The sequence below is a fragment of the Microtus oregoni genome, unplaced genomic scaffold (assembly GCF_018167655.1).
Source record: "Microtus oregoni isolate MIOR12 unplaced genomic scaffold, Mior012 000004F_ref0000308, whole genome shotgun sequence".
Lineage (NCBI taxonomy): Eukaryota > Metazoa > Chordata > Mammalia > Rodentia > Cricetidae > Microtus > Microtus oregoni.
The window spans coordinates 63,154,292-63,181,848 of NW_024543063.1; the positions used below are offsets into that span (position 1 = coordinate 63,154,292).

The 27,557-nt window shown below is 51.1% G+C and overlaps 1 protein-coding gene across 1 annotated transcript in view; it reads right to left on the reverse strand.

The window, feature by feature from the left end:
* Nucleotides 1-27,557, reverse strand: part of Nkd1 (NKD inhibitor of WNT signaling pathway 1) — a 72,381-nt gene that overhangs the window by 20,724 nt on the left and 24,100 nt on the right. Inside the window, exon 4 of the mRNA XM_041650187.1 lies at nucleotides 3,191-3,257. Within this exon, the coding sequence (XP_041506121.1) occupies nucleotides 3,191-3,257 (67 nt within the window). The remainder of the gene's footprint in view (nucleotides 1-3,190; nucleotides 3,258-27,557) is intronic.

The window sequence follows — 27,557 nt, forward strand, 5'->3', positions numbered from 1 at the left end:
GAGGCTATGGCAGGATTCTGAGTTTGAGCTCTCCCACCCCCACCCTGCCAGGCTACTGGAGCAGGACCCTGTACAGAAAAGAGATAGAGAAGAGAAGAGAAGAGAAGAGAAGAGAAGAGAAGAGAAGAGAAGAGAAGAGAAGAGAAGAGAGCGCTCTTGATGGCCTCTCCCTACCCCCACCACGGAACTAGAGCTAAATCTCACACACCTGGAGCTTCCCTGGGTTAGGAAAATGAGAATAGAGTTTCTACACAGGATTCTGTGACTCAGAAGCCATGACTTACTTGAGAAAGCACTGCACATTCCACAATCATAGGATAGAGAGCTTACAGATGGAGTTTTGTGTCATTGCTCAAATTTGGATAGGAGGAGAGTTGGGCCAAGTGGTCCTCTCTCTCTGAGGACCGTTTAGAAACTGAGGGAAAGAAACTGGGGGTGTCCCTAACTTACCCTTTCATGAATAGATGTTCCTGATGCTCCCCTAAAACCCATCTCAGACTTGGAGGGACAGAGAAGGGGGGTGGTGGTGGTGGTGGTGGTGGTGGTGGTGGTGGGTGTGTGTGTGTGTGTGTGTGTGTGTGTGTGTGTGTGTGTTTCCTCATGCCGGTGGTGCTGTCTGCATTCCCAAGTCCAGATTTTAGGTTTTTAGCGTTCAGATTTTTATGCAATCCTATCCTGGGAATTTTTGATTTTAAAAGCTTCAAGTTCAAGTTTGGTTGAGCTTCCCAAAGAGCCTAGGGTTCTGGATTGAGGAGCTTCACTGCGAACCTTTACTTTTCAGGGAACCACTACCACCTCCCAGCAGCAGTGATCTGCCCAGCAGAGCCCCAAGCGCTCCCTGGCTTCCCTCCAAACGTGCACACTCCCCTCCTACATGCCACCGCTGGGCCCATATGCCAGCACTGATTCCACTTTAGAGATACTTGTGACCGAGGGGGAAAAGGCAATGGGGAAAGCAGGCAACTGTCTGCAAGTACTGTCGGGTCTTCACGTTCTGAGGCCTGAACAGAACTGAGGGGCCATCACGGTACAGGCAGGACGAGAGTGGTCAGAGGCTGCTATCGTCCATTCGTGCTGCCCGTCACCCCTTCCCCCATGGGTAAGTCCATGGAGATTAGCTTTCAAACCCGGTCCCTGAAGATACAGCTAAACCTCCCTGGCACAGCAGAGGCAGACTCTCCACTTCCATGCCACACTTTCACAGAGAGCAGATGGGAAGACACCAGGTCAGGTCACTCCGTGGAAACAGCTTAGAGATGCTGGGGCTGGAGAGTGACTGCTGAGCCTACGGGGAAACTCAAGCGGGAAGAGGAGCCAGGGTGGCTGCCTGCTGCTCCCCAGAGGCCTCCTCAGACATCAGGCACTGTCAGCCAGACTTGTAGATGGACCTGCCCTGGACGGGTGAGTGGAACTGCCTCTTGAGAAGCCCTTACCCGTACTTTCTAGTACACTGTCCCTTAACTCCAGGCCCCAGCAACCAGGTGGCTTGACCACCTCAGCACCTCCACTTGGATGGCCAGTAGGGTTTTCAGTTTGGCATCCCTAACCAAATGCCTTGCACCCAATGTCTCCCCATCACCCAGGCTTCTCTTTATCTTTACCCAGATACCAAGCTCCTGTGGGTTCTGTTTTGGGGGGTCACAGACTTTAGTAGCCTTGACCACCTCACTAGGTGGTAAAGAACCAATGGACTTTCAGGTTCTGCAAGACTAATTTTCTACAGCAGATGCCAAGTGGGCACTGGGTTGGTAGAAAAACTGCTTGGAGCCCAGAGACAGAAGTGAGCCAGCAGGCTGGGATGGGTAGGGGCAGCTTCAGATGAGAAGCAACAGGAAGGTCCTGGGATAGGAGACATATGTAAATCAGGGGGAGCACAAGATGGACAGACCACCGTTGGAAGCATCATGGGCCTGCCTACCAGGCCAGCATTGACCTGCACCTGGGGCACAAGCCTGAGAGGCCATGTGGGTGCTGGAAGTGAATGAGGGGCTGCCCCTCACGTCCCAGGCTGCTGCTGGAGCCCCAGAAGGAGGGTCCCTCTCCTTTCCACACCCTGCCACACAGGCCTGCAGTCAGCTTGGAACCTCTGATGTTTACTTTGTTCTTTCCCAAGTTCAAAAGGAGCTCACAGCCCTGCACACCAAGCCAGCCTTAATCTCCTGCTTCGCTCCCAGCTGGCCAGTTAAGGCAGCTAAGACTCAGGATTAGGGGCAGCTTTACAGAACAACCCAGGAGCCAAAGCCCTCCTCTCCGGGGATGGCCAGAGACTCCTTTTCATCTTCACGCCTCACATGGCCCTTTTTCTCCCTTAAACAGCTCTCTAGCAGCCAAGAGGCAATGAGCTTGGCCAACAGAAAAACAAAGACGACATTCAGGAACCAGTTTTCTCCCCTAGCCAGGAGCACAGAGGGATACCATGGCCCCAGATCCAGCAGGTGTATGGCTGTGTGGCCAGGGCTCAGGGGCCTCTGTCCTTGACAGTGTGCCATGCCCAGTCACATCCCTGCCCTAGGGAGGGCTTGGGCCACTACAACAGGAGTAGCCAGAGAGCCCCAGTGGGCAATGGGTCCAGGATTCTTCCAAGGGTCTCAAAAACCAGACAGGGTCCTTGTTTTCCTGGGCTGCTCAACACTGGCAAGGCGCTCTTCCCATAAGGAGTGACAGGAAGAGGGAAGCCTTCTCTGCTTTTGCCTGCCATAGTCATGGGAAGTCAGCTAAGCCACGTGGGCAGTCCATAGCAACAGGCATTAGCTCCCACTCTTACAGATAGGGACACAGGCATTGCGAAATAAATAAATAAATAAAACCAGCAGGCTAGAGGCTGGGTCCATGCCACTGTCATTAGCTCAACAGCATGGCACTTCTACTGGAGGAAGGAGGGGTCTTGCATAAGGGACCAGAGGAGAGAGGCAAGAGGCCAGAGGCAGGCTGGGTATGACTATGCTAGAGCACCACATAGATGGACTTGGGGAAAGAGCTGTCATGTGCAGAATCCAAACGGACACTCACTCATTATCACTGACACCGCCATAGGCGGGTAGGCCTGCGATGGCCTGCCAGAAGCCTGGTAGCTCCTGAGTACAGGAGCTGGGTACTGGGAAGGTTTTCATATTCACTGCCCACCCCTTCTGGGTTCTGTGGGCCTTTGCCCCACCCTAGTACCACAGACAGCCTACTAAGACCCACATACCTTCTAGCTGGAAGTCGTCCTCGTCCTCCTCACCAAGTGCCTCTCTGGAAGTGTCACCCACGAGCTCCTGGGGAAGGCAAAGCAATGGGTTACCAGACAGTAGGGCCCAGCAGGAACCCACCTGGCTAGACTGGACAGGTAACACTGAGCACAAAGTACCAACCCGACTGGATAGACCTAGTCATGTGATAGCACAAGTGGCTTCTCAGTGTACAGCACCCTGGGGAAAACTGCCCAGGACCCATAGGACCCACCTTTTCTAGAGACCAAGCCCACTCTCCCACTGGAATGTCAGGTAAGGTCAGCATCCCTTGCACGGCCCCCTCCCCGTCTAGCCAGCTTCACAGCCAGAATCAGAAAGCATTCAGTCTAGATTCTTCTTCCAGACAACGTGGGACCCTCTCTGCCCTCTTCTCTGGTAAATCCCGGTTCCCCTCAAGGCCAAATCTAGTGCCAACACATTGGCTAATGCCCTGGGCTTGTATGCCATGACTCCAGCGATCCTCGCTGGGGCTTCCACATCTTGCCCATGGTCCTGTTTTCCCACTAGCCTGGCCTTGGCGCATGCCTGATCTGCCCCTTCCATAAGCTGATGATATCTGGAACCACTGTGGCAGGGGTCCTTCCTAGCAGCCTTTTCGAGCTGCCGTTTGCAGACTGTCATATTGGCAAAGGGAATTTCGCTGTCCTACAGGCTAGGAAAAGTCTGAGATGTGGAGAGACTAAAGCCCCAGATGTCTGACTCACCCCAGCAGGCGAGAGATACAGAAAGATTAAACTGTATCTTGCAAAATGGCTTCTCTATTTATTGGTACTCAGCCAGGAATTTTGAAACCTAAGATTATTTAGATAAAGTTAAACAAGAGCTTTTAATGTGAGACTTCTCAGGGCCTTCACCACAGTTATCAACATAGGAATCTCTGCTCTATATATTGCAGTGTGGGGCACACATCCCAAGGGCCCAGTCTGGAAAATACTCTTCTTGAAGAAAGAGGAGGTCAGAGAGGGGTACACCATATTCCCTCTCCTAATGTCACAATGGTTGGTCTGATGATGCCTCTAAAGTCCAGCAATGACAAACACTGGAAAAGCCCAAACACACCAGCTGCTACCGATGCCTCATTGTGACCACAAAAACCTTTGCCTTGGCAACACCAGCAGAGAATACCAACCACCCAAACTCGGCACTTCAGATGCTTAAAGAACACCCAGGCCCGCCTTGACGCGGCATAGCAAAGAATGCTGTGTACAGTGGGTGCTCACTGGATAGAGCCACAGCAGGGCTTCTAATCTTTTACTTTAGAGACAAACAGCTCTCTGTGTGCATGCAGCCTAGACCTTTCTAGGCACTCCTTCAAGGAGGCTGAAACGTGACTGTTCCTGCTCTTGTGTTCCATTTACTTCAAACCCTGGTGGCTTCCTTCACTTCCCTTCTTGCCAATTATCGTAATCACTGAACATTTCCCAGGCTTGTAACCTGGCTGTTTGTGATAACAGAGTCAGAGTTGACAGGGAGTCTGGAGGCAGTGACAGGCAAGGTACACACACAGGTGGCATCATCAGATGGCGGGGACACCCCAGCAGCCAATTAAAGCCCCACTTTCATGCGACAAAGAATGCTGCCATCTCTTCAGCCCTGAAAGGCTAGCAGGCAGTGCTTGTGACAGGAGCACCAGCAGGCTTGAAGGGGACAAAGGCCTTCAAGCTGGGTCCTCTAGGAGAGAGTGGGCTCAGCACTGACCCCAGTAGCCCTGACAGCACCACAGCAAGGATGCTGGCAATGACAAGTCTTTGAGGTCCTGTGACTTTCTACTGGTGTTACTACCATATCACCCCAACAGTGCAGCCGCGGAAGCTATCTGTTGATACTGCACATCCACCATCAGCACTGCGAATGACGGGTCCTGCACACCCGCAGAGGGTGAGCTCACACCCAGTCTATGCTCTGCAACACACTGCAGTGTTCCCTGGGCCACCCCAGGGTCTCGGCATAAACTGTTCATGGTCTTTCGACCCAGGAAATGCAACATGGGGGAGCTAGCCCTGGGTCATGCCCTGGCTTCTGGGCTCTCCTAGCATTTGGACTCGGGTGGACTTACACTATGGAGAGATAGCGAACACTCACTGGACACTTCCTTCACGACAGGCAGTGCTGCCATGTGGTAGAGAGCCTCCTCTGGCCATCACAACAGTCCTGCTCTGCCCATCTCGCAAGCAGTGAGAGTACTCGGAGTGCTTGTCCGGCATGTCCAGCCTGTGCAAGGCCCTGGGCTCCACTCATAGCAATGCAAAAGGGAAGGGGATGGAAAGGGAAGGAGAAAGGAAGGGAGTGGAACCCTCTCTACTGTAAGTTTGAGGCCAGCCTGGGCTACACCTTATCTCAAACAAACAATGCATAAAACAGGGTCTGGCCATCAGCTCTGGTGGCTCAGAGATTAAGGGTTCTGATCTACCCAGTGGGACTCAGAGCAGCGCAGCTAGCTCCTCCTTCTCTGTGGTTTGGGCTTGGTCCTGGGTCCAGCCTGGCCATAAGCTCATTCCACACGGCCACGGGCCTGAAGCCTCCTCCTGCAGGGGGCAGATAGGTGCTACGGAAGCTGCGCACTCAGACCTCACAGCTGTAGTGAGCCCCATAGGGCCTGCGGCACAGAGGGCACAGAACTGGGCTCGGGCAGTCAGGGGTGGTGCAAACACAGCTGGCTGCACAAGCTAAGTCTAGAAGGTGCAGCTCAGCCTCCCATGTGCCTTGGCTCTCCCTCCACAGATTCGACCCATAGGACAGTTTCAGAGTGACTTTGAGGAGCAAGGGAGGGTTCGCCTCCATGCTGGAAGATCAACCAGCAGTGACTGCTCATTGCTTCCTCTGTCTTCACCAACAACTATCAGTACGTGCTGGAAATGCTGGGACTGACCAGCCTCAGCTGGCCTCCCATGGCAACCACTGTGCGGTATGCTGTTAGTATACCCACTCTATAGATGAGAAAACCAAGGCAGAGCAGTCTTGACACTTGTGAAGGCTACAGCTCTTACACGCCAGAGAGAGGCCGACCCTTACCACTGCACCTCCTTGTAGGAGGCCTGTATCTGGGGCTTAGACAAAGGACTATCTAATTCCTAGGACCCAGGGCCTAGCCCCCATCTCCTCTGGTCCAGGACTGTGGGCCTCAGACTTACTCCAAGTTCTGACTAAGACTAGAGGCCTGGCTTGGTATTTTGTCAGGACACGTGGCCTTTAAAGTCCCAGTTCTGTCCCTCTGTTGCCCCTGGGAGCCCAGCCTCTACCCCTCCCTGGGCCCCAGGAAGAGCAACTTCTCCAGTCACTGGTGTATAGCCCGCCTAGTCCTGAGCTAAGAGGCACAGGCACACTGCCTTATAAGGCCTCCTGGACGGAAAACCACATCAAAGTGGGGCCTTGGGGAGTGTTGGTGCAGGCTAGGGATTTTCCTCTTTGTTGTTGGGGCTTCATGCTCCTGAACTCAGTCTCCCCCACGCAAGGCCCCAGCAGGTCTCTGTCAATCTTTCTGTTCTCTAAGAGGTAACAGATGTGGGTGCCACACATTTTTTAAGCAAACTCTTGGTGCCCACAGAACTCGGTACCATGTGGACTCAGGAATGCACAGGACTGAGACATTCCAGGAAGAAGGGCACAGCCCAGGCCACCCCAGAACCCTCAGATCCAGGCAGCCTGTCCTAGTTAGGAAAGCACAGCAAACTCTTTCTTCCACGAACTCTGCAGACACAGCCCAGCCTCACTAATAGCACACCCCACCTTCTGCTGTCAGAGGCAGGGCAGGGCTAGTCCATGCTCCAGTGCCCAGGTGGGCCCAGCTTGGGCTCAGCCCTCCCCACAGCTGAGTGGCAATAAAAAGTGTCACTGAACTTGACAGCTCCATTTTCCTACTTTGTAAAATGGGAGGGTTTTTTTTTGTTTGTTTGTTTGTTTTTTATGTCAAAGAGGAGGCAAGGAGAAGGGGTCAAAATGTCCAGGTGGCATCTGATACAAAGTTAAGAACCTGGATCTCAGTCTCTCCCATTTTTCTGCCATAGCCTCTTCTCGTGTGTGCTCTCAAATGTCCTCATGGTCCATCCTGATAATCAGTCACCTAGTTCCCAGCAGCTCTGCCCCCTCTGAGCGCCCATTTAAGTTCACTGACATCTAGGGCCAAGAGATTCCCCAATGCCACCAATATATATAGTGCGGGTCTTCACTGTGGGGTGGTGGACTCCTCTGCTTGCCACATGGAGTACAGCCCACAGAGAAGCACGGGAACACATGCAGGAGATACGATGCCACTAGTGTGCACCTACAAAACAGTGACAGTATAAGGGACCGTGTGGCACACAAGAGGCCAGAGAGGGTATGGAACGGATGGATGCCCTGGCCACTCACTGGGAGGGGAAGGAGACACAGAACCTCAGTCAAACACCTAGCCTTGAGAGAATCCTTCGAGCACTCAGAGATGAGACAGTGGTCCCTTGGGCTCCATAGGGGCTGATTCCAAAGGCATCTACATCCAGGGCTCTGAGGGCTTAGATAGAGCAGCACAGTATCTGCGGAGCCCCATACCTCCCTCGAAGTCTCTAAGCCATCTCTGGACGGCTCTCAGTTTCAACAAGTGCAGCTGTGTAAGCAGCTGTCACACGGCTCTGTTTAGAGAGTGACAGCCAAGAAGAGAGTCTGTACTTGTTCAATACAAAGGTTGTTTTTCCCATGTGTATCTTCTCCAGGATGAATGGGTGGGCGTGGAACCCACAGCCACAGAAGGCCAGCTGCACATCCACGTGTCGCCCGGGCAATGAGATCCTGACTTCACAAGACCGCAGATGATGGCCCACTTCACAGAAGAGGGACCTGGAGTTCAGACAGATGGAGAGAAGGTCCAAGAGATCACAGAGAAGAAACAGCAGAGAAGGCTGGGGTCCTCCAGGCCTAGGAGGCTATGACCTCCTGGTTACAGGACTCATGGGGCATCTAGCCGCCAACACCATCAGCAGCTGATTGCTCTTCTGTGGCACGTCCAGGGAACAAGAGATGGGGAACCAAGGCTGCTCACCACCCGGGCCTCTCTCTCTCTGTGTCTAGCACACACCACAAATCTGGACCTCTGCCCTCTCAGCTCCCCAGACTTCTCTAATCTCAACCCATCCTACTCATGAGCACCACAGGCCATAGGTGCTGGGAACTGCCCACCCAGGTCAACAATGAGCAACGCACAGGGGCCAGGATACAAAGTCAGTCGCCATCCAAGGACTGAGGGAACAGACAGGGCTCCCAGAAGCACTGACTCCAGTGACAGAAAGTTGGAGCACTCTCTCCCCAGGGGTAAGAGGAACACAAGCTCACTGGGCCCTAGAACAGTATCAGAACCAAGATCTCAGCAGGCTGCTCCCAAAGCCTGGCAGCTTCTCTCCTCAAGTAGACAAGAATGCAAGGCAGAGAGCCCTCAGCTCCTCTAGCAGTCCGCCAGACTCAGGCCTCCCGCAGTGCCTAGGTCTCTCAGGAGCTGGGAAAGACACCTGCCTCTCTGGCTGTGTCTTGCCTCAGCTCCAGCTCCCAAAGTCTACTACTTTAGCCCAAACGGAGGTCACAGAGAGAGGCCAGTGAACAAAAGGCTGTGAACCATCTCTCTGAAAGCAAACTCCACATGATGGGACCTGGCTGATTGGTCTTGGAATAGTACCTGCTACATTCATTATATATGTGTCCAACCTTTGAACATCTCGACACAGTATTAACAAAAACCCTGCGAAAAACTAGGCATTCTAGGTAAGTTTATCATTTTGTGTTAAGTTGCATTCATAGCTTCCTGGGGTGCCTACATCTTGTGGGCCATGGGCTGGACACATCCGTCAGGTGCTGAACAAATGTGATAAATGTCTTCTGGATAGACTTTAGCACCAGGAACACTGCCCCTACCTCACCTCCAGGCATCACAACCTGGGAGGGTGACCACCACCATCACATTAATCTCTTCTCTTGCAACAGCACTCAGGCTAAACTTGTCCCTTGTTATAGAATCCTTACTCTTATAGACCTAGGACCAAGCCAGAGCCTACTATAACTAGAATCCAAGATTCTGGCCAACCTCAGGAGCCGTGGGAGGCTTGCTTGTGCCACCCTTGCCCGTGCCCCTCCAGTTTCCCCAGCTAGCCCAACTGTGCTGCTCAGAGGAGGAAGGTAGCTCTGAGGCACTGGCAGGTCTGGCCTTCTGCCTAGGCTCACAAGGAACAGCCTCCGTGGCTCCAAAGACATGGAGTAGTGATTAAAATTCCTTGCATTGCTCCTATTTTTATCTGCCTAGGATGTAATCAGAGTGCTCCTTGCGGTGCCCCCAGCTGGCCCCCACAACTAAGCATGCAGCCTGGATGCCTAGTCTGCTGCTAGGGAGATGGACATCAGACATCTGGGAGGACCCCACAGGACACGAACAATCCCCAGAGATGGCTCTGCACACTTCTGGCATCAGCCAGTCATAGCTCAGATCAACAAAGTCTCCTGCCCAGGCTGTCACTCTGCAAGCTGTGGAATCTGTGTGCTTTGGAATCTATATGCCACTATCAGCACAACTTCCTTCAAGACAGTTCCTACCTAAGCCTCTTACTATTCTTCTCCTACCCAATGGAGCACTGAGGTGCTACCGATAGAACCTAGGGCTTCTACATGCTAGGCAAGCACTCTGCCACTGAGCTCCCCAGTCTTCTTTTTATATTTATACCTTTTACTTTAAGACAGAGTCTCAATTGCCAGGCTAGCCTTAAACTTGTGATCCCCCTGCCTTGGCTATTGAATAGCTGCAGTTACAGGTGTGCAGCTGGCTAATATTCAAACGTCTTGAAGTATGTTAAATATCCTCATCCTCTCCCCCTCCTCCTCTCCTCGGCCTTGCAATGAGATCAGTGAAAACATGGATGTGAGTCCTCATTATAGTTGAGGCTTTTGAGGGGCATTTCACATTGAACAGACACAGTCATTAAAATGCCAGATGTCCACTACTCTACCGTCTCCAGTCCCACCCCACAGAAGAATAACAGGCAGGCTGTGAGAGAAGAAGAATGTGAAGAGCACATGGCGCAGTCCCACCCCTATGGCAAGGCTCACTCGAACAGGAGGGGGGGGGGGGGAGAGAAGGGACGGAGCAAGGCAAACAGCAGGGACTCCCAGGCTCTTCCCATAAAATAGCAGTTACACTTAGAATATGATTTCTATGGATGGAGAAAAGAAGGCTGTGGGGAAAATAAGCCCAAACCAACAGGACTGGTAGTGTGTATGTTTTCTTGTGTTGAATCCCAGGGTTTGAAACAGGAGTCCTGGGGCAGGAGAGGCTGTGCAGAACAGCCAGGGCATGGGCATAGCCAAAGTTCAGAGACATTTCTACAGCAGAGCCCTGGAGCTCACTGGGGCATGGGGGTACAAGCACCATAAGACCAAGACCACAGTGATGCTAGGAACTAACACAAACCGAGTGTGACAGCCGTCTAGTGATATGCAGAGTCTGGTACCTCTCTAGCTAAACCCTCCACAGTGCCAGCTCTGAGACCTGATGCTGTCCCAAAATGAACCCTGTGGATACTGAGGTTTGGCCTGCTCATCCGTGTCTCCAACTGCTGTAACGGGCAAATGAGTTGTGCATAAAGCAATGAGCTCATCTGGAGCAAGGACTGTCCCTCTCAGTTCCTGGCTGGAGCCTTCACTGTCGCTCCACTGTCCTCTCCTCTCTGAGGTCTTCAGGGATCAGGCATCTGTGCTGTCCCAAAAGGCACACGGTCAGGCTGTTGCCTTCCCACATCCTAAGTTCCACTGACACTGCCAGGCCACTGCCTGTCACACTGCTCACCTGGCCAGTCACTGGCCTGCTGCTGCATGGCTGACACCTGACGACAGGAGTGGCCAAGGGCTCTTGAGCACTTCTGACCACCCCACAGCTGGAGCAAGTGCAGGCAGATCTCTATGAGTTTGATGCCAGCTTGGTCTACGTAGTGAGTTCCAGGACAGACAGCGCTATATAGAAAAACTTCGTCACAAAAGGAGAGAGAGACAGAGACGGGGGGGGGGGGGATTCTTTTTGCTTCCCCACAAGCCAATGAGCCCAATCCATCTGTGCTGGGCTACCCAGAGCTCTCTGCCCTTGGTAAGGGTCATCTCACACCCTTCCACTAGTGGGGGGCGTATACCTCAGTTTCCCACATTTGGGCAGAATCAAGAGGTTCAGCCTGAGGACTGATCTGAATCCCAGAGCCTACGCAGCCTGACATACAGGTGCACAAGGATCACGCAGAGGTGAACACGAGAGACCGGCTGCCAGGGAGCCCACGTGAGACCCAGTCTGGAGCCCTTCCTGCTATGGGACGAGTGGGCAGCGTAGCAATTGCCCATGTGTCCCAGCAGACAGGAGCACCTGGTGCCTCCATTTCCACGTTCTGTACTGTGAGAACTGTTACTACCCTCATCCCACTCTCTGATCATGCACTGCCTTTACACTAAAATGTTAATTTTTTTAGTTTCATTATTATTAACAAAGATGTGGCTTCTGTCAGACGCACCATAAGCCTATGCATTCCACACCAACCCACAGCTTCTCCAAGCCCATCTTCCCTGGTCTTCCCTGTGCTCAAATACAGCAGTCTCCACTGCTGCCCAGGTCAGACCAGGCAGTGAGCTGAGGCTTCTCCTACAGCTTTTCCTTCCTTCCATCCATCAGCACAGACTGTAGGCTCCACCCTCCAGCCACAGGCTGACACCACACACTCTCCCCTCCGTCACATCCCCAGTGTGTCCCAGCACTGACACCAGGACGACAGAGACCGTTCTCTGCACTTTGCTCCCCACCACTACTTTATCCAGGCACCACCCATGGTACATCATCCACTGATTCCCCATTCGCTGTCCGATGCAGTCATGGTAGACACCCCTCCTTGTTATTCTGGTGTGTGGCACATCGCCTACTTGGGCCTCTCTGCACCTACAGCATCCTCTTTCTGGGCTTGCTCTTTCTCTAGAAAGCCCTTCTCTCCGGTGTTTTACTATTAATTTACTATTAAATTTATTTTAAAATGCAGCCCCTCCCAAGCATGAACCCACTCGCTTCCTTAGTCTTCTCTGGGACTCACCACCATCTGCAATACTACACCAGGCCTGACAGGAGGCATGCACCAGGCACGTGCTGAGCAACCCACGCAGCTCTGTTTACAGGCTGAGAAAACATTCTTTACATTTTCTCCAAGAAGAAAGCAGTGGCCCAAGAGCCCAGAGAACATGAGTGCCTCTGCTAAAATTATCCACATGTTCCCATACATCAAGGTTACAGAGATGGCACCAAAAATGCTTTCTGAGGCTGTGCCAGTTGGCACGCAGGTCACCTGATGTACACCACCAGTGGCAGAGAAAAGGCAAGGCGCTGTGTCAGAAACCTGTATGGCTATTACCTGTGTGGCTAGTGGGGTTTACAGGAATCAACTGGAAGAGTGATGAGCTCAAGGTGACAGGGTCTCCAGCTACCACACAGTGCAGAATGCTTCTGCGCACTGGGCCACCTGGAGGTCCTGAAGACCCCGCCTGCTTAGCAATGTAGGGACTGACTGCTGGTCCATTAGCTATACTAGCGCTTGGATTCCAGAGGTTGGCAGGAGACCAATGGAGCATGTCAACTGAGCTATCACTGGGAGCATGTGAAGAAAGAGGAGGGCGTAGTCACCACCACACACCAGATTTCATTGTCACATTCTAGGCAACCCAAAGACAGAACACCCTGGGTTACAAGAGGTCACTGTTTGCCCTTGTATGGATCTCAGGGTCCCATGCCATTGGTGGCCTAAGTCTGGCAAAGGCTGTGTGGCCAGCAGAGAAGGAAGGAGGCTGCTTAGGTTCAGGGACAGAAGAGATTCGCAACTGTAGCTTCAGCCATCACCTCTTAACCTAGAGAGACCAATAAGCAAGTATGACTCCCTTTACAGGTGAAGGGCTAAGGATCTGCAAGGGGAAGCAAGAAAGAGGTGCACCTGGGAAGGACCACACCCTTCTGTGTAGGCCAGGACCCTGAGGACCAGAGTGACCTAGGGGAGACTGCAACACAGGTCCACACAGCCTCTTGTCACAGGCTGGCATCAGAGCAGGCAGAATGGGAGACCCATTAGGGACACCCCCAGACAGTGGTGTGCCGCGTACATGGGTTTTGTGACCCTCCCACTACCAGTCTATTTGTGGACTTGGATGAGAAACCTGAGGACAGATGGGAAAATAGGCCTCAAAGAGACAACTTTCCAGCAGTAGAGCCACCATCAGAACCCCAAAGACCCAAAGTAGGGGCAAGAGTTCCCCAACTTATCCACAGACATGAGCAGGTTCTGCATGCAGCCAGTTCAGACCCAACCAACAGAAAGATCATGTAAAGTATCCAGGGGTCCCCCGCGTGGAACTTCTCACACCTCTGCAGCAGGGCCTAGATAGAGAGAGCCTTTGGTAGGATGACTGGCCCCCCACCCTAGAGGGCTTGGTACATGGGACTCTCTGAGGCCTCCCAGCATTCATCCCTGCGAGGTTTCCTCAGGAGCCACCCCTGGTACCTGGTCTGAAGGCTTGGAACTGGGTGGCCCGGGAAAGGTGCAGGAGGCTGCTGCCCATGGTGAGTCTGGGCAAATTCTAGAGAGATGTCACAGTCTAGAAATCCTTACAGGACCAAGCCAGAGCCCAGAATCTACCCAGAAATGGCACGTTTGCCTCTTCCTTCCTTCATGTGACTGTCTCGGGACATCCTGAAGAAGCCAGAGACACAATCCTCACCTCAGGTTCTGCTTCTGGAATGCCTGGCCTAAGAGGAGTTCCCACTGAATTATCTATGGAGTTGAGGAGCTCTAACCCCATGTGGTGACTTCCCAGGCAGTGGACAGGCCACTGGAAGGACAGCTGCTGGGACTCATACAAACCAGACAGAATGTGTCCAGGCACAGAAGCCACAGCAAGGCCAGTCTACACAGCAAAGTGCAGGGTCTTAAACCAGGCCTCAGTCTCTGCTGACAGACGGGAAGGAACACTTCCTCCTTCATCTTTAGGGACCTCATTTAAACATGGCCAGCCCTTCCTGAGTACATCATTCCCAGGGCTTCTCTCTCAGATCATCCATCTGCAAGTCTAGGGTGGACTTCAGGCCACTCTTTGGGGGATCCCAGGCTGAAGCATAGCTTTGTCTCTCTTTTTAACTGTACGTATTGTAGCATCTGTGAGTCGGAAGCTCCTGTCCAGCCTCTCCCAGTGTCTGTACCCTGTCCCCAGAGTTACTGACGGTCTTTGGATGGCTATCCTGGGCTGTCCAGATCCCACCTGGTGTGCTGGGCATCTCAGACACAACATGTAACCGCTAGTGTGAAGCTTTCCCATGCAAGATTTGGAACAGATTTAAAACAAGAGTTCTGTGTCTCCATCTGGACACATGTAACAAGGAAATCCTAATCCCCCACCCCCACCCTGTCCACCTGGTGGTCAGGGATGACTTCTTCCCCTGATCATGATGCGGCCTAACCAATGAGAACTGTGCAGTATCCCAAGCCAGACCAAGGAGGCCCAGTGCATTCTCAGGACATCTGCAATAATGAGCTTGGAATTTTCAACTGCTGGAAACACTTGCTTCCTTACAGGAAGATCCTTACTGAGTAAAAAATGAACACAGGAAATCAGGGTTCAGTGAAGCAAGAAAAAACAGGTTCCAACACCATCTGAGCCCCTGGATCAAACCATGCCTGAAGCTAGGTCCCCTTAGACATCTCAATAATGTGAACCGCTAATCTCCCTCTTCCTGCTTAAACCAATTTGAGCTTGTTTTCCATCCTGGTTGCTGAGTTCTGTTTTTCTGTACCCTCCCAATACATTGCCAGGCCCACGATGTACTGCCCCAGAACTCCCAAGTTTTCCCTTCACTGTGGGTGGCGGGAAAGCCTCAGCTTTCCAGGCAGAAGGGCTCAGCTCCCATCCAGCCCCGGCTATCCTCACTTCAGGGCCTGAAGCCTCAGCCTCGGCCTCCACTGCTGTAAACACACACACCCATTACCTCCCATCACTGTCATAAATGCCCAGTATAACCCAGCACAAAGGCAAGATGCTTATTAGGGTTCATGGCTCATAGGTGCATCCAGCTCACTGTCGTGGACGACATTCAGCCAAGGGTAGCCACAAATGTACCTAGTAAAGTCATAAACTTTCTTAAAACATTGTCAATTTTTTATATTTTTTCGGGGAGGGGGGCATACTTGATTGAACAGTTCTTGAGCATGAACTCTGTGAATGACATCATGTAGGCAGGACGTGTCTGGTAGAGAGTCCAGACTGTGGTGAGGGGGCCACATCATTCCGAAGCTACCGATAGGTGCGGTCGGCAACAGTGGGGAACAATACATCAGCCTCGTGAGTTGGGGTGGGGGCTAAGGTCCTGAGGTTCCCTCCTAGATCATAGTTACCAATGACCTTCATGTTCTCACACTCCTGCTAGTGAACTAGGCTGCCCTGGGGATCCAGCCTCCAGCACATGGGTCTTCTTTACTCAGCCCAGCCACGGCAGGAGTCCCTATGATTATACTGCCCTAAGCAGAACACCTTTAACGGTGAAAGGTGCTATGAACAGGAATAGGAACACAAGAGCGACCAGCACGTAGGGTATCTGACCTAGGGATGTGCTGTCCGCCACTTTTGGCCCTTTCCTGGGCTGGCACCGCCACCTCATCTGCCTGTCCTTTTCACTTCCATCACCGCCCTCTGTACAAAAGCTTCCTTTCTCCTCTCACCACCTCCTGATTTATTCCTGCAGACTTCCAGAGAAGCTGTCCTGGAGTCGGGGCATGGTCCCCCTGAAGCCCTCTGTTCTGGAAAGCCCAGTCTCTTTATATACGCCCTCCCTCCCAGTGCCTAAAGCCCTCAAGACTCACAAGCCTGTCACATCATGCACAAACACACACCTAGGCACGCATACACACAGCACGCAGTGGAGACAGCACCCTTTTCTTCCTCCAGAAGACAGAATTTTCTCTATGTGTTCAGGAAACCATCCTCAGTAACTCGCCAGACAGAGGCAAAAATTGGGGACCAGGCTTCACGAGTCAGGGTGGGTATAGCAGGGGAGGGCAGCAGAGACAAGGCACTGGCCCTCCGACAGCTTTCACTAACCTGAAGCCAGGGACAGGCACCAGCTGGCTTCTGCCAGTATCTAGCCCTGGCTCCTACTCAAAACACAGGCCAGCGATGCTGGCGATGCCACCAGCCTCCAGCAGCTCAGTCCCTTGCAGCAGCCAATTCACTGCTCAGAATGCAAACAACACAGGTGCAGAGACCACTGATGGAGACCAGCATCCCAAGCCTAGGTTCCACTCCCAAGTCCTTTGAGCTAGCCTGTTTCCTGGTTTGGTAGAGCTACAGCCTGAGACCAGCTCCTTGCTCCTAGCCGAGTCAGGTGGATGCTCCCCTCTGCACTAGCAGGACCCCTGCAGTCCTCTGCAGACTGAAGAGGAGAGCAGACAAGGCTGAGAATCCTGCTTCCGAAATGCTTGAGGTCAGAGCTCCCCAGGCTAGCCCTGAACTCACAATTCTTCTGTCTCAGACTGAGAGGCTAGTTTTAGATTTCTTTTTGGCAGTGAGGTCACAGCACATGGGGACAGGCTCAAAGGTCGTAGGCATTAATAGCATCTGTCCTAAACTTTGTCATGGATACCAGAAACAGAAAACCCAGATTGCGAGCAGCTGAAAACCTCAAGTGGCTCAGCAGTGCAGTCGCACAGGGCCTTCCTGAGGCTGTGCACTGCTGCCTTGGGAACTGAGTGCTGGTATAGCTAAAGCGGCCCCAGGATCCCAGAAACAACTGGGGAGCTAGGGTCAGCACTGGGACAGGGCACCCAGGAGGTGGGATAACCCCTGATATTAGGGTGCCTTTCCCAGCCCATGCTGGAGTGCTCAGCCTAACCCACTCACAGGAATTTCTCCCCTGCAGACGTTTTCCTTCCCATCCCTGAGAAAGTGTACCACCCTTCAGGACCCTTAGGATCCCATCTGCTCTGAGTCACATGACTCATCCCAGGTCCTGCAGAAGGAAATAGTTCTAGTTAGATTCTGCCACTGTGATAAAAACACTACGGCCAAAAGCAAACTGGAAGGGAAAGGTTTATTTGGCTCACACTTACGGGTCACAATCCTCCACTGAGGTACGCCAGCCAGACACCCGAGGAAGGAGCTGAAAGCAGAGACCACGGGGAAAGGCTGCTCGCAGGCTTACTTTCTGCCTTACACTTAACTAGCATTTGCTAAGCGGCCCAGGACCACTTGCCCAGGAATGGTGCTAGTGACAGTGAGCTCCCCCCTCCAGTTAATTAAAAAATCAAGACAATCCCCCGCAGACAAGCTGAAATAGGTGACTCCTCAGCTGACCCCCTCAGATAACTAGGCTCTGTCAAGTGGCAATTAAGGCGATCCAGGGAAAGTAGTAAGATGTCTCTCCTTATAGAGACTCTCTTTCAGATCTATCAAGACATGCACACTGCAGAACAGCTGTCTATAAATGACTGCTTCCAACGTGGAAAAGGGATAAAAATTACTTTAATATCAATAATTTAGTCCCCTAAGCAATACACGCTAAGCTGTATTAAAATAAGTATAGTGAGCTCTGGGTTCAGCAAGATCCTCTATAAATAAAAAGCAATTTGGGCAAACATCCGATGTCAACTTTGGGCCTCCACATACTCATGCAAACATGTGCATGCACACCCACACACACATCCACCCACATGCATGTGACGTTGCACACATTTGCATGAGCGCGCACACACACAGAGATTATCACACCACTAGCATAGGAGGTGATTCTTCTCCTACCATGGGATTAGAGACATCACCTGGAAAGTAAAACCTCATACCAAAGAAAGGCACACTGTTCTCTCAGTGTGGTCTGAGGCCTAACAGTCTCCAGTCAAGGAACCTGTCAAGCTCCACCTGACTTACCAAGTCAGAATCTCTTTTCGGAACCCTCGTGTGACTCATAAGCACACTCCAATTTGGGAAGCCCTGATCTAGGGGAGAGCTGAGATTCTTACACCTAGCATGTGTCAATCTTAATTTAATGCATGAAAGCACTTTACATGTCTTAGCCTATTTGATGGTCACAGAAAGTGTAGAGTTGGAACTGTAGCTATCGCCATTCATTCATTCACTCATTCACTGTTGTCTGAAACACTGTTTCTTGTAGACCAGGCTGCCTTAAACTAAGGAGCAGAGGCTGGCTTCAAACTCCTGATCCTCCTGCCTCTGCCTCTCCAGTGTTGAGCTTACAAGTGTATGTCACCATGCCCAGCCGCCATCTCTATCTCACAGATGAAGAAGCAAAGACTCCGGGAGGCTAAGTAACTGCCTCCAGAGCACAGAACTGGCAGAAAGATGAAGATGGGGACCCAAGGATCATCTGGACAACCCAATGAACAGAGTGGAAACAGCCAGTAGTCTGCTTCTCCACAGGACAGGATCACTCTCTAAAGAGGGAGAAGATCAATTTTCAATGTCTCTTGAGGCAAAGGAAGATTAGTGGGAGGAGGGACCCAAACTCTCTATCCCTAGCTCTAGGGACCAGGAAAGTCCAACAAGGAAAGAATGGTCAAGTGGTGAGTTCTCTGCCACAGGAGGTATTCAAGCAAAGGCTGTTTAGGATACATGGGAAGCAATTCCTAGCTCATCAAGGAATAAGTTTAATGGGTTAGGCTTTCCTCTCCAGTCCAAAGGCAGGAAAACTCTGTATCACTGAGATGAGGCCAGAGGCAACACAAAGGTGATTAAAAGATGGCTTTGAACTTCGCCAGCTCAAGAGCATCCACGGCCTTAGAAATTTCAGCAGATGGTGGGGGTCTATCTTTAACACTTCAGCCCAAACACCATCCAGATCCCTGAGTTGGGGCCCAGTAAGTCTACAGGCCCAAGGTTCAGGGGTCTACTATTCTTAAACTGAGTGGCCAAGGCTGAGCAGCCCCACTTGCTGGCATCTTCAGCAATTCACTGCAATTCCGGTACTCCAACAGGGATCAGTCTTTGAAGAGGTCGGAAACGGGGACATTCTACACAGCTGTGGGAGGTTTGCATGGAGGTAGCAAGGCTGAGGCAGGGCCAGCCACAGATGAGTCTAGCTCCACAGGGTAGCCTGGCAGCCTCAGCATCTGTCCAGTCGAAGATGACCTGCATCACTGTAGGGATGTGGCGGGAGTGTGTGCCAGTCTGTAGGCACCTCACCTCTGCCAAGCTGGAAGGGACTAAAGGGTGGTTTCGAATAGGGGTGTGCTCCAATAAAGAAGGGTGGTTAAGGTCTGCTGCATAAGCAAGTCTCCATTGATGGCAGCTGCTACCACTGTTGTTCCTCCTCCTGTGAGTACCAGTTCTAAATGAAGGGAAGCAATACTTCCAGCATGAGAGCACACGCTAGACCCTCAGCATGTGGGGCTTACAGGCCAGCCTGGACATGGCAAACCCTGCCTCAAACACAACACACACACACACACACACACACACACAGAGAGAGAGAGAGAGAGAGAGAGAGAGAGAGAGAGAGAGAGAATGCAAAAGAAAACTTCCAGAGTCCCAGACCCCAACATCCTGGCAGGCAGAGCTGCAAAGCCAAACATCTCACATCAAGGCTGGGCTAAACCACAAAGCCCAGTGTCCGGGTCCAGCTGAGCACAGAGCCCAGGGTGTGCACTTGAGGGCAAGGGGCAGGCCTGGCTGTGTAAACGTTTGGCTGCTGGATTCTGGAGGCAGGGAGGCCTCCAGAGAGCCAGCTCCGCAGTCTCAGAAGTCAGGCCAGCTTTCCATTCCCAGCATTCCAGACCCAAGTCCCCGGGCAGGCCTGCTGGCCAGAGCTCTCAGCTCCTTCCAGGCCTGGATATACTTCCAAGGCAGCCTCCTCTCAGGCACAGGCCAGAATTCTTTGGCCAGCTATCCACGCTGACAGACCCCAGCTGCTGGGTACCACTCCTTTCTCCTCCTGCCCTCCACACAACTCCTAAGAAGACAACCTGAGAAGACCAGCCCAACCCAGCCCCTGCCCAATATTCAGTAATAGCACCTAGACTTCAGCGACTCTTATTGGTCCTTAGCGTCACTGGTGGGATCTTACTGGTGACTGGTCTCACCATCTACCCACTGGGACTCTCTCCAAGGCCTGAAAAGGAATCCCATGAAGGGAGACATCTGGACTCATCTATGTCCCGAGGCATTTGGGGCTCAGTACCAGCTCAGCCCTCAGATACTTGGCTATGACACAATGTGTTCAGAAGAGAAGGAACTGATGGTCCTTGCTGTCCAGTCCCAGAGGACTCAACAAAGTCACCTAAGACAGTACAGACCTTTGCTTATCCATGAAGGAAAAAGACACCAAGCAGCCCCAGAAGAGACCATGCATCCATGTGCCTGTGACCTACAATGGCTTCTCCGATGGCTGATGTTTGAATAATTGCTCCCATCTGCCACACGCTCATCTGGCCAGATACTGCTGCATGCCTTACCCCTGCCTTCTTATGAAACCCTTGCAACATCCCGGATTCTATGATTACACCAGTGTGGGTTTTCTGTTTTGTTTTAAATGTTATATTATAAATGTTTTGCCTTGCTTATATATCTGTGTAACATATGCATGCTTGGCATTCATGGAGACCAGAAGAGGGCACTGGATCCCTGGAACTGGAGTTACAGATGGCTGTGAGCCGCCATGCAGGTGCTGGGAATCGAACCCTGGTCCTGTGGGAGATTAACAAGAACCATCTCTCCACCTCAACTGTACCAGTTTTAGAGAGAAGAAAATGGAGAGCCAGATAAACTTTCCACAGCCACATTTGGAAAGTTGCCAAAACAAGATTCTGCCCAGCGCCAAGGCCTGGGGTGACTCCTATGTCAGTGGCCTCACTTGCTCACATTTTGACTCCACTTGCTTTGCAGGGTCCTCACATCTGGGTCTTTGCTTAAACACATGACCTGCCATTGGGACAGGAATAGAAGTAATACAAACTTGATAAAGAACCTGGGACCTTACTGCGATGAGAAATGCTTATGGAACACACAGGAAGAAGAGGGTACTTGCTAGGTCGGTTCTATTCTAACCCAGCTAGCAGGCAGCCAGCCTACCAACTGTCCTCAGAAGGGAAATAAATCCAATCTAGTTCAGCTCAGCTCAGTCCAAGCATGATCAGTTCTGCTCAGATGGGTTCAACCCAGACCTAACCAACCCAGCTCAGTCCAAACCAGATCAACGAGTACAGCCCAGGCTAGATCAGACCAACCCTAATCAATCCAAATCAGTTTAGCCCAATCCGGAGGAGCCCAGCTCAATTTAGACCAATCTACAATTGTTCTTCTAGTTTGGATCAGACCTGTGCCACCCAGACCAGCCCACATCAGCACAACCTAGATTGATGACACTGCCCCAGCCAGTCTGTACACGCGAGGGAGAACAAATGGTGGTAAAGCAGTAAATGCTGGGACAACCTATCACATAACAATTAAGAGCTGCACCAGCTACAGCGACCATTCTCTTCTGACAGAGGAGAAAAGCTCTTTCAGTTGATCTCAGCCAAAAGGCCAAGAAACAATGGAAAAACTTTCCTGAAAGCCACGGGGTAAACAGTCACTATAGAACGCGTATCCCTTACTTGAAATGAGTGGAACCAGCATGTTGGAGACCTTTTTATTCTTAAATATTTTTAACTTGTGTATGTACGTGTGTGTGTGTGTGTGTGTGTGTGTGTGTGTGTGTGTGTGTGCCCAAAGAGGACAGAAGAGGATTCCCTGGAGCTGGAGTCACAAGTGGTTTTCAGCCACTCAGTGTGGGCAACAAGCATTCTTAACTGCTGGGCCATCTCTCCAGCTCAAAGAGACTTAAAAAAAAAAAAAGATTTATGTATTTTGTATACAGTGTTCTGCATGTAAGCCTGCAGGCCAGAAGAGGGCACCAGATCTCACCACAGATGGTAGTGATGGTTGTAAGCACCATATGGTTGCTGGGAATTGAACTCAGGATCTATTGAAGAACAGCCAGGGCTCTTCACCGCTGAGCCATCTCTCCAGCTCAACTTATCATTTTTTTACTCTTTTATTTCTTTATTTTGCAATATCTACATCCACGTAGGTAGATATTTTGGGAAGGGGGTCCACATCTAAACACAAAGCTCATTTGTCTTATACATGCTCTATACATAGTCTAAAGGGATTATAATCCAGTATTCTTAGGGTACCCATGTTTTAAGTATAACTTGCCCACATGGTGTGAAATTTTCCATTGTGCCATTATGTTCGTGCTCAAAAAGTTTCAGGGATAAGGAGAAAGCTTGGTTAATAAATTACTTGCCCCACAAATATGAAAACCAAGTTCAACCCCTAAAGCCCACATTAAAAAGAAAAGCCAGGAATGGTGGTCCACACCTGGAGTCCCAGTTTTGGGGAGCAGGAGACAGAGAGAGGCCCTGGAGCTTACTGCTGGCTTGCTTGGTCAGCTCCAGGTCAATGGAATAACCTGTCTTAAAAATAAATAAACAATAGATAGGTAGACAGACAGACAGGAAATAAATAAATAAACAAATGAACCTGGACAGTACCCAAGGACTAGCACTTGAGGTCAACCTCTGGCCTATTCTCTCTCTCTTCCCTCTACCCAGTCCACAGAAACACACACACAGAGAAAGAGAGAGAGAGAGTTTTAGATTTTGAAGCATTTTTAATTTCAGATCTTCAGATTACAGATGTTAGAGCATCTCCTACTTAACAGATAAGCTCACTGAATCACAGAGACCGTTGCATCCTGCCTATGTGTATACCACAAGAAAAGGCGACCATTAACCCTGGCACACATCTGTTTGCCTGTCACATGTGGCACAGCCCTGCAGTAGAAGCATGGATCACGCTTGTCCTCTCAGTTACTCATGAGGCAATGCCGTAGCACAGGACAGGTGACAGCACACACATCTTCTCCCATGCCCTGCTGACCTAGCGCCACCCTCTCTTTGGATCTGCTGTACGATATCCACTTCAAACTCAGAGGCTTCCCCTGACCCTGTAGCCATCTCTGGGTGTTCCAGGTTACTGGGCTCTGCTGAGGAATTCTGCAGGTTACAGGAGAGCCACTGGGAGCTCAGCTTGACTGGCACCCCACAGTGGTCCACTCTGCTTCTGGCTCACTACAGGGATAGCTAAAAGGTTGAGATAATTGGGCTTTGAAACCCTGCTGCATTCAGCCTTGGAGTCCCTCCACATAGCTCTTCTAGCAAGATGCCTCAACTCCTCACACGGCCACTCAACTTCTCATATGAACTTCAGGATCATGAAAGAGAATGCTGCCAAGTCTCCCCAGGCATCCCTTTTCCACTTTCTGCTACTGGTTAAAGTAGTTCCAGGAGGCCCAGGTTCAAAGTAAGAGAGGACACTCTTCCATGGACAGCAAGCTCATCACCCACAATCTCTGGCCTAGGCATTTAGCCTAGCCTCAGGTCACTGCAGCCTGGGTCCTGAGGCACAGTAGTGGGACACTCTGTCCCCTGATCTTCACCGGGCAGCAAGCTTGCATCAAGTCCAGAGCATATTCAATTTAGAGAGTAACTGGTACATTTCCATCTGACCCAAGATGAAGGGAGTGGCCTCAGCCCCTCAGCATAGCTGCCAGAACCCTCCAGAATGAATGTGTGCACAATGAATAACAGTAAGCCCCCCACCCCGACCACACACAGGTGTCTAAAGACAATGTGCTGCTGTGCTCTTTGCCAAGACCTCAATTTGGAAATGGGCACTTCGAGGTCTGGACTCCTTAAGAACCTAGGGCAAGGCTCTCTCTACCAGAACAAAAATGGCTTGCCTATTGGCTGGGCTCCGGACACAGCTGAGAATGGCCACACTGAGCAGCCTGGAAGAGCTCACCATCAGTTAACTATAATCACAATCAAGGCATAATTAGCAGACGGCTCCAAGTGTGAGATCTGAGACCCATCGGCTCTAATGGGCTAATTAGCTGAGACGTCCTTGGGCAGGCAATGCACTCTGGCCTTCCAGAAACATATCAGGGAGCTATGCACATCAAGGCTAGGATTCGGCCAAATAGTCGGGCAGATATGTTGCATAATCACCAGGCAATCCTGTTGCCGCCGCTACCACGGCCACCCTGGGCATTGGTTCTGCAGCATCTGAGTGCTGGGAAGTGAGAGGCATGCCTCCTACCTTCTGCTCTACCCAGTCCTCTCCAAATTAATGTGGGTGGGATAAGGAGTTCACACCAACACATAATGAATCTGTCTTTCCAGGTCCCAATTCATCCCTGTAGGCTCACAGTCACAAAGAGCCATCACATCATCGTGAAGTAGAAAATGATTCATCGGACTGGAGAGATGGCTTAGTGGTTAAGAGCACTGGTTGCTCTTGAGAGGACCTGGGTTCAAATTCCCAGTACCCAAATGGAGGTTCATATCTGTCACTCCATTTCCAGGGAAGTCAACACCTTCTTCCAACTTCTGTGGGCACATAGTACACATACACACAATCAAATATTCAAACACATAAAATAAAGAAGGCTTTTTAAAAATAGAAAAGACTCAATAGCTCTGTGTAGCCCAATAGTACCCAGAGTCACAAACTCAGAGAGCAAGTGTTTGCTGTTTGCCCCGCTCTCAATCCAATTGCTCTGAGTTGGTGGCAGAGATCCCAGAAGATGAGAACTAGAAACCTCAGTTGCACGATGACAGAAGGCAAAGGGTCAGCAGAGCTGAACCTGGTGCAAAGCTCTCGGTGCATCTGGTACCACAGCAGGTGCACTCCGGAGTACACGGGTGCTTGTTGAGTAACGCAGGGCCCAAGCGAGAGTACTCTGACCCTACAGAACTACTTCAGGGGGGTCTCAGGCCAGATAAGCTTGGAAAATGAGTCGCTTAAATAGGAGCAACACTGAGTTTGAACCAAAGCCCACGTCTGAGATTCACAACACACACACTGGCACAGTACAGGCCCTGAGAAGTCCTGCAGTAGAGACTTGAGTTCATCGTTGTATCTAATCTTTCCCAACTTACTTCCACACAGAATCTGCTTTTCCACAGAGACTAATGGGATCGTGTATTCAAGACAGAGTGTCTAGGGAACAGGGCAGATGAGACAAGTTCCCCTTGAATCCTACAGGAGCCAGGTTATACAAACACACGAGGTGGGAGCTTTTCAGTGTTTGCACAGGAAGCACATGAGAGCATTCTTCAGCTCCATGGAGAAAGACATTCTCATTTCTCTGAAAACAAATAACCAGTGTGAATCATCACAATCACAAAAAAAGAGGAAGGAAAATAAAGGAAGCAGAGAGAGAGAGAGAGAGAAAGAGAGAGGAGAGAGAGAGAGAAATAGCGGAACAGCACACTGCTGGGCACTATGGCCTCTGGGGACACAGGCCTGCCCAGAGGCATAGCTGCCCTCAGCTCCAGTTAAATCTAACCAGTTTAAGGGATTAGGGTGTGTGGTGCAAACTCAGGAGGCTGAGGTAGAAGAGTCACTAATTCAAGGTCAACCTGGGCTACGTGCTGAGACACCTAAGGCTGGGGGATACAGCTCAGTGAGAGAATACTTGGCTAGCACGCACAAGCTCTGGGTTCTGTTCAAGCAAGGTAGCAGGAAGGAGAGGGTAGAGAAACCATTGTTAAGGCCAGAGACACCAGCTTTCCTGTTTTTGCACAGAAGTCCGAAATTCAGACTTCTAAGTTAAACTCCACACTTTAAAATGCGGGTCAGGGCACTGGAGAGGTGACTCTGTGGCTAAGAGCACTTGTCGCTCTTGTGGACGACCAGGCTATGATTCCCAGCACACACATGGTGACTCACAACCATCCATAACTCCAGCTCCTGGGGATCCGATACCCTCTTCTGACCTCTGTGGGTACCAGGCATGCACACAAAACACAGACATACATGTAGGCAAAACACTCACACATAAAGTAAATAAATCTAAACTGTGGAGCAAACAGAACCTTCCCAGGGACAGTAAAACCCAGCAGGTTGCAAGCTCTGCCAAACAGGACACAGTGATGCTCAGTAATGGGTGCTGTCATCAAGTCTGCTGGCCAGGGGACGCCCTGGGAAACAGTGCTGCTGAGCCAGGGCGTGCCTGCCCTCGGCTGCTACAGTGTGCCTATGCACAGCTATCCTCCTTCGATTCCGCAAACACTAGTCTGTCTCTAAGCATGTGACCCCAGTACCACGCTCTCTCCTAGCACGCATGGGAAGGGCAAGTCAGGTGAGTGGTGATACTGATGGCCAGTACATCACAGCAATGGGTCACAGTGTCACTGTCACACCTTTTCAGCAACAAGATTTGTTCCCAACTCAACACACACAAAATTCAGAGAGTCCATTGCTGGCAGCACCACCACACACAGACTGCCTGTAGTCAGGTGGTTGGAGAGCAGGGAAGACCTGGGAGGACTTCTCAGTGGCCAGTGTTCTGAATGGCCAGGGTTTAGAAGACTCTACTCCATCCCATCCCATTGGGAGACAGGGTATCACCATGTTGTTCATGTCAGCCTGAGTCAAACTCTCCATCTTTCTGGCTCAATCTTCCTACTGCTGGGATTATAGGCACGTGCTGTCGTGCCCAGCTGTTTAATCTTAAATATGAGGCCATGGATATAAAGGAATTTCCTAGGGAGTCACAGTGGTATCTACATTTCCAGACATCAACAGGGTTCCTAACAAGATGAGGCATAACCAAAGTAATGGCTCAAACTAACAGCGAGGCTCTGGCTTGCCGTGTCGCGGGCGCTGAAACACCGTGCTAATGGTGTGCCCAGTAAGGGCGTCCAAAGTGTAAGTTTGAGTCCCACAGAAAAGCATCAGCAGGCTTCAGTGGCAATGTCACCCCGTCTGGTAACCGGCAGAATCTCCTACAATGTAGAGCTAGACAGGCACCCGAGGAAGCCACAGAGGAGGTCCAGACATCTTCAAAGGAGAAAGTACCAAGCTGGATCTTGAGAAGAAATAACTGCAGCCCCAAGACCATTGCTCCCTCACGTGAGATGACAGCTCGGATGGGCCATCGTCTCCCAGCAGCTCTTGGATCAAAGTGAGGCTGGGATTAATTCCTACTAAGGGAACCTGGGTAGAAGTGAGACCTGCACCCGGCAGCCAGGAATCCCAGCAGATGGGAGAACACAGGCAGCTAAAAGCAGGCAGAACAAGCCACAAAATAAAAGTCACCGAGGCCAAAAGCTACCTTCCAATCCACACACTTGCTTAGGACTGGTGCATGATAAATTGTATTGGGCCAATGTAATGCCAAAGTTAATTTGTGCTAGTTAGTTCATCTAAACCAGGAGCAAAAGGAAAGAAACACATCACCAGTGAAGAGACAAGTCCTCA